Genomic DNA, 7,862 nt, shown 5'->3' on the forward strand with positions numbered 1-7,862 from the left:
GGAGGGGGTTACAGAGATAGGGAGGGGCTGTAGGGGCTGGAGGGGGTTACAGAGATAGGGAGGGGCTGTAGGGGCTGGAGGGGGTTATTGAGATGGGGAGCGATTTGAAAACAAGGGTGGGGATTATAAGTTCCCTGTTCAGCTCATGACAGAGTGTAATTGTTGAATCCAATTATCAAGTTTTCGTTGTGCTGAGGTTTCGAGGGTGGGAGATGGGAAAGCATTGAGCTTGGAGTGAACCAAGACACTGATGAAACTTTTTGCGTTAACTCTTCTGTTGTTGACTGATTGCTGTCATTCCCTGCTCAGATGGTCCAGTGTTTTCCCGAGAGTTGGAATGTGCTCGGAGGGCAGAGGGGATTACCTGCACCTGTGCGGCCAACTCCAATCCTCCCGGAGACCTCACCTGGCACCTGCCCCATGCCAACCTCAGCGGGAACCAAACTCACGGAGACTTTGTATCACAGCAGCTCAGAGTGGGGCATCTGGTGATGGGCTCTCTGACCCTGACAGGGCACCCGGAGGAAGAGGAAACGATGGCATCCTGCTGGGTTCGAAACCCGCACGGGGCAGCCACGCTCAAGGCATATTTTTGGGTCAAAGGTGAGAGTATCGCTCAGGACTGGACTCGAGAATCCGCCTCTGCTCTCTCTCCACCTCCTTTAAGATACTCTTTCCCACCAGCCTCCTTGACCAACCTGTGACCACGCCAACACTGGATACAATTCGACTCAGACCATTCAGGGATGGGGATCAGGAAGCACTTCCTTGACACTTACTGGGGCTGGTGTCTCAGCACTGGCAGCTGGCAGAGTGGGAGGTGTGGCAGGACTGTTGTGGCACGTGGTGGGTGTGTCAAATACACTTGTGGGAAGACGGTTCAGAACTGGGTACAGGGGGTGGGATGTCAAAGCCAGCGTTGGGATGGGGCAGGGGAAGGAGTGGGGAGAGTGTCAAAGTTGACAGGACGTGGGGTGGGGACACTGTTGGGGAATGCAGGCCGGCGAAGCAGAGGAGTTGAATCTCTTATTTTTGAATTGGAGGCATATCATAGATTCCCTAAAGTGTGAAAACAGGCCCTTCGGCCCAACAAGTCCACACTGATCCTGCAAAGAGTAATCCGCCAAGACCCATTTCCTATGACTCTACATTAACCCACAGCTAATGCACCTAACTCACACATCGCTGATCACTATGAGCAATTTAGCCAATTCATCCTGACCTGCACATCTTTGGATTGTGGGAGGAAACCGGAGCACACCAAGGAAACCCACGCAGACACGGGGAGAATGTGCAAACTCCACACAGTCTGTCACCCGAAGCTGGAATCGAACCCGGCTATCTGGCGCTGTGAGGCAGCAGTGCTAACCACTCAGCCAGCATACCACCCAAAGGGTTGGGGAGGAGTGGGAGCTGTCTGGTTGGTGTGGTGAAGGGGTTATTGGGGAGTGGGAGGGTATCTGTTTGGTGTGGTGAAGGGGTTGTTGGGGAATGGGAGGGTGTCTGGTTGGTGTGGTGAAGGGGTTGTTGGGGAGTGAGAGGGTGTCTGGTTGGTGTGGTGAAGGGTTTGTTGGGGAGTGAGAGGGTGTCTGGTCAGGGGAGAAGTGATTGTCAGATGTCCAAGAGTAGAAGAGATCAGGTGAGGGGGATACTTGGAGCTCAGTTGAGGGTCAGGGAATCAGTTTAATCGCTGTCCAGCTTTTAGACTCGGGTTTTAATTGGCTGATATTTCCTGGGTAATTATGAACATTAAGAAACTGTCCACCAGAATATCCAGGCCAATGTACCTGGAAATGATAGATTACACACAGAGTGTGGACTTGGATGGGTATGTTGCTTAGATCATAACAGAATACGTTTACAGCTACTTATCAGTGTGGTCATGCCGATAATGTAGGAAATGTGACAGCTCATTTGTGCACGGGAAGATCCCACAAACAGCAATGCGGGGATAAGCTGATGCTTGGTTATTTTAGTGAGTTTGATACAAAGACAGAGATGACAAGGTAGGTCACTAAAGCCCTATTAGCGAAGGAAGCCTGTTGTCTTACCCTGGTGTGTCTGTGTGTGTATACGTGATTATAGTCTCAAACACCAATGTGGTCAACTCTTCACTGCCTTCTGAACTCCTCTCTCAGTTTGTAATTTTTCGTTTAGGTACCCTACAGTGTGGAATCAGGCCCTTTGACCCAACAAGTCCACACCGACCCTCTGAAGAGTAACCCACCCAGACCCATTTCCCTACATTTAACCCCTGACTCATGCACCTAATTTACACATCCTTGAACACTGTGGGCAATTTAACATGACCACTTCACCAAACCTGCACATCTTTGGACTGTGGGAGGAAACCGGAGCACTTGGGGGAAACCCACGCAGACACGGGGAGAATGTGCAAACTCCACACAGAGAGTTGGAGTTGGCCGAGGCTGGAATCAAACCTGGGACCCTGGCGTTATGAGGCAGCAGTGCTAACCACTGAGCCACCGTGTCACCTTAACCAGTGGCTCAGAAAAAAGCCACCCCACCACCTTCTCACAGGGCAACGAGGGAGGTGCCGGTAATGTCAACCCTGGAGTGTTTCACTTCTCAAATTACATCAGAGCCTCATTCCGAAACTATAGCACAGTAATCAATGGCTGCTTTTCACAGAGAGAGACTTCAAGAATTGGAGAGTGGGATTGGTGATGGCGGGAATCGTGTTGAGTGTTTTCCTGGCTGGAATTTTCATCTTCCTGCGTGGGCAAAAGTAAGTGTGAATGCTTCATTTGATTTTACTCGAAATATTTGCTTCCATCTTTGTTCCTTTGGGGGTGAGGACTTCTTCTGTAGGAAGGACTGAAGAATGGACTTAGGAGAGCGAGAAGGGGGCGTGGAAAAGCTTTAGTGGGCAGGAGCCTCAGGCAACTGTCTGTGTCGAGTGTGCACATTCTCACTGTGTTTGTGTGGGTTTCCTCCCTCAGTCCAAAGATGTGCAGATTTGGTGAATTGGCCATGCTAAATTGTCCCATAGTTTTCAGGGATGTGTATGTTCGGTGCATTAGTCAGGGGTAGATGATGAATAATAGGGGAATGGGTCTGAGTGGGTTACTCTTTGGAGGGTCGGTGTGGACTTGCTGGGCCGAATGGCCTGTTCCCACACTGGAGGGATAGCCAGAGTGAGGGTAAGGCCGGTCAGAGATAGTGGAGGGAACGTCCAGCTAAAGTCGGAGGATGTAGGGGAGGTCCTTAATGAATACTTTGCTTCAGTTTTCCGTACTGAAGAGGGACCTTGACATTTTTGAGGACAGCATAAAACAGAGTGATGTGCTAGAACTGGTTTGATGTTCAGGTTACTACGGGAAGTGAGGGAAGAGATCGTTGCATCTTTGGTGGTGATCTTTGCATTCTCACTGTCCACTGGAGTCGAATCAGATACTTAAAGGGTGGCAAATGTTATTTCCTTGTTCAAGAAAGGAATAGGAATTATCCTGGCAATTACAGGCCAGTCTTACATCAGTGCTGGGCAAAATATTGGAGAGGATTCTGAGAGACAGGATTTATGAATACTTGGAAAACCATAGTTTGATGAGAAATAGTCAGTGTGGGTTTATGAGGGGCAGATCATGTCTCATTAGCCTTACTGAATTCTTTGAGGGTGTTTCAAAACATGTTGATGAAGGTAGAGCAGTGGATGTGGTGTACATGGATTTTAGCAAGGCGTTTTATCAGGTTCTCCATGGTCGACTCATTCAGAAAGTAAGGAGGCATGGGATACTGGGAAATATGGCTGTCTGGATTCAGAAATGGCTGGCCCATAGAAGACAGAGGGTTTTCCATAGGGATCTGGTGGGGGACCTCTGCTCTTTGTGCTTTTTATAAATGACTTGGATGAGCAAGTGGAAGGGTGGGTTAGTAAGTTTGCCAATGACACGAAGGTTGGTGGAGTGGTGGATAGTGTGGAGGGCTGTTGGTAGGATGCAACGGGACATTGACAGGATGCAGAGCTGGGCTGAGAGTCCAACTTGGAAAAGTGTGAAGTGATTCATTTTGGAAGGTCGAATTTGAATGCAGATTATACAGTTAAAAGCAGGACTCTCGGCAGTGTGGAGGAACAGAGGGATCTTGGGGTACATGTCCATAGATCCCTCAAAATTGCCACCCAAGTTGATCAGGTTGTTAAAAAGGCATATGGTGTATTGGCTTTCATTAGCAGGGAGATTGAGTTTAAGAGCTGTGAGGTTATGCTGCAGCTCCATAGAGCCCTGGTTAGACCACACTTGGAATATTGTGTTCAGTTCTGGCTGTTTCATTATAGGAAGGATGTGGAAGCTTTAGAGAGGGTGCAGAAGAGATTTCCCAGGATGCTGCCTTGATTGGACAGCATGTCTTATGAAGAAAGGTTGAGGGAGCTAGAGCTTTCCTCATTGGAGCAAAGAAGAATGAGAGGTGGCTTGATCGAGGTGTACAAGATGTTGAGAGGCATAGATAGAGTGGATAGTCAGAGATTTTTTCCAAAGGCGGGAATGGCTATCACAAGGGAGCATAATTTTAAGGTGATTGGAGGAATGTTTAGGGGAGATGTCAGAGGTAGGTTCTTTACACAGAAAGGGTGAGGGTGTGGAATGCACTGCCACCAGTGGTAGTAGAGTCAGACACATTAGGGACGTTTGAGTGACTTTTGGATAGGCACATGGAGGATATTAAAATAAAGGGTATGTAGGTTAGTCTGATGACAGAGTAGGATAAAAGGCCAGCTCAACATCGAGGGTCGAAGGGTCTGTACTGTGCTGTATTGGTCTATGTTCTATGTCCCTACTTACATTGTTATCATGATCAGCTGAATAGGTATGAGTTGTTGTGATCTGGAACACTCTGCCTGATAGGGAGGTGAAGGCACCTTCAACAGGAACTTGCAAATGTCTAACTGTGTCTGGGCTGCCCTGACTTTCTGATGTATAATAACCACACTGTGATATGGTATTATTGCAGGAGAAAGAAAGTGACTGAGGAGACAGCTTCAAAGGCCAGTGAGATCACAGTGACCTACTCTCCAGATGCTGTGACACACCAGGTACAGAAACTGTTTACACTCCCTCCAAACCTTCAAGCTCAGCATTTAGACAATACACATTGCAACTGACAAACCCAAGGACTTTCCATCCACCCGCATTACCTTTTTGAAGCTGCCCAACAATGATGGGATTTTGTACAGCAGAGAGAGAGAGAGAGAGAGAGAGAGAGATCGGTAAAGATCAAATCTCAGTCAAACTGGGGGTGAAACAGGCAACGTATTCCTGGTTCCCAGGCAGATTACTCATGGATTGTTATCAAAGAATGCAGTGGCTCAGTCACCAGCACTCACTGGCACCTTCTCTTTCTCAGAGTCAAAGATTCATGGGGTTAGTGACAATTCCACAAATAAAACATAACCCGACGACACTGTCAGAGGGTCAGTACCGAGGAAGTGCTGCACTGTCAGCGGGTCAGTGTGGGGGGGTGCTGACCCTGTTCTGTAGGGTCACTGGACTCAAAACCGTAAACTGCTTTCTCGGCACAGATGCTGCCAGACATACTAAGTTTCTCCAGCAGCATCTTTCGTGGTTGTTTCAGACTACCAGCAGCTGCAGTTCTCTGTTTTGGTGTTCACATGTTGGTTCCATAGCTGCCTGTGGAATCTTACTGTGCATAAACTGCAGCTGCACCATCCTACGTTGCAATAGGGAATACTGTTCGAAAAGGTGCTGGCTGTGAAGGTGTTTTGGAACAGTCATGGAAGGGCATAGGAGAACTCAAATGTAAATTTGAGACTCAAACTACACCACTCTAACTCAGAGATGAGAAAGGGCAGAGGCGAGGAGGTGGGGAGAGAGAGAGAGAGACAGAGAGAGAGAGGTGACACAGGGTATGACAGAGAGATAGGGAGAGAGAGAAATGAAGAAGGTTAAATCCACTGGTCTGTGAATAACACTGACGAGGCTGTGCAATAATTTAACCCAAATGGGCCGGTAAATTGTGAGAATATTCCATTTCTCTGATGGAACTGTGCATCGTTTGAGGTGCTATTTTTCAGATGATACATTTAACCACATGCCCTCTGGAGGTGTTAAAGATCCCATCACATGTATTTGGAGGTGAACCAGGGAGCAGTTCTCCTCAGGGTCCTGGGGCCTATCATTATCTCCCTCAAATAAAAGAGCATTTAATAAATGTAATGAGGTGAGTTAGTACTGCTGTTGAGCCATTTGCTATGTGTATGTTGGCCACTGTATATCAATGGCCGTGGGAATGGTAGCTGTACCAATCTGGAGGAAGAACGCCTCATCTTCCGCCTCGGAACACTTCAACTCCAGGGCATCAATGTGGACTTCACCAGTTTCCTCATTTCCCCTCCCCCAACCTCACCTCAGTTCCAACCTTCCAGCTCAGCACTGTCCTCATGACCTGTCCTACCTGCTAATCTCCCTTCCCACCCTCCCCTCTGACCTATCACCCCCGTCCACCTTGGGTACTCTTTGCTACCTTCCCCCACCCTCCCCTCTGACCTATCACCCCCATCCACCCACTGTACTCTTTACTACCTTCCCACACCCTCCTCTCTCTATTGTACTCTTTTCTGCCTTCTCCCCAGCCCCACCCCCCTCTCATTTGTCTCTCCACCCTGCAGGCTCCCTGCCTCTATTCCTGATGAAGGGCTTTTGCCTGGAACGTCGATTTTCCTGCTGCTCGGATGCTGCCTGACCTGCTGTGCTTTTCCAGCACCACCCTCATCTAGACTGCTGTATATCAATGACTATAGCTCCGTAAGTAAAGTTCTTCAGTAGCTGAGGAGCATTTGGGGGACGTTCAGTCTCTGTGAACAGTGAACTGGAGCCTCCAAGGTAAGAAAGGGAAGGCTAAATCCACTGAAGCAAAACTGACTTTCGCAAAAGTTTAAACCTGTCCCTGCTGATGAATAATGTTCCCGTTTCTCTGCAGGTTTCACACAACATGGTGGTAACTGACTTGCAAAATACAACCAGGGGCCCAGCGAGAGCGGGGGAGACTCCAGCTCCCGGGAATGTCTTCGAGGGTCCAGTGGGAAGCGACATTGCACACCCTGGGAGCACTAAAGACCTTCTCTATGCCAGCATCAACTACTCAAAGCTACCCAGCAGTGACGGGACTGTGCATAGGGGTGAGGACACGGAATATGCAGAGATCAGATTCCAGCCAAATTGAGAGAGAGAAGCAGGGAGAAGACTGCGAGGGATGTGTGCAGTCAATGTGGTTGAATAATGAAGAGAAAGTGACACTGCCCAGCTTTGTTGTTAGTCCTGAACATGCTTTCCAAGTGCTGCATCTTTTTCACGCTATCAGAGATTGTATGAAGTTTATGAATTGTGTGTAATTTTACAGATATAAGCAAAGTGGCACAGTGGCTCACAACACCAAGGTCCCAGGTTCGATTCCCGCCTCAGGCGACTGACTGTGTGGAGTTTGCACATTCTCCCCGTGTCTGCGTGGGTTTCCTCCGGGTGCTCCGGTTTCCTCCCACAGTCACAAAGATGTGCAGATTAGGGTGAATTGGCCATGCTAAATTGCCCGTAGTGTTAGGTGCATTAGTTGGAGGGAATTGGATCTGGGTGGGTTACTCTTCAGAGGGTCGGTGTGGACTGGTTGGGCCAAAGGACCTGTTTCCACACTGTAGGGAATCTAATCTTTAAAAAAAAACAATTGTGATGAAGCTTTACAATATCTGATTATTGTTTGGGAATGTGGATTCAGGCATGGAGGCTTTAAGCTTGATTTGTCTTTCTAATTTAGATTAGATTCCCTACAGTGTGGAAACAGGCCCTTCGGCCCAACAAGTCCACACCGACCCGCCGAAGAGCAACCCACCC

General features: G+C 48.5%; 1 protein-coding gene across 1 annotated transcript in view; it reads left to right on the forward strand.

Moving 5' to 3' along the window:
• Positions 1-7,429, forward strand: part of LOC122544238 (sialic acid-binding Ig-like lectin 11) — a 10,806-nt gene extending 3,377 nt beyond the window's left edge. Inside the window, exons 2-5 of the mRNA XM_043683315.1 lie at positions 310-603; positions 2,653-2,749; positions 4,972-5,053; positions 6,958-7,429. Coding sequence (XP_043539250.1) covers positions 310-603; positions 2,653-2,749; positions 4,972-5,053; positions 6,958-7,200 — 716 coding nt within the window. The 3' untranslated portion in view covers positions 7,201-7,429. The remainder of the gene's footprint in view (positions 1-309; positions 604-2,652; positions 2,750-4,971; positions 5,054-6,957) is intronic.
• Positions 7,430-7,862: the final 433 nt, after the last annotated feature.

This window comes from Chiloscyllium plagiosum, chromosome 47 (genome assembly GCF_004010195.1).
Source record: "Chiloscyllium plagiosum isolate BGI_BamShark_2017 chromosome 47, ASM401019v2, whole genome shotgun sequence".
NCBI classification, from domain to species: Eukaryota; Metazoa; Chordata; class Chondrichthyes; order Orectolobiformes; family Hemiscylliidae; genus Chiloscyllium; species Chiloscyllium plagiosum.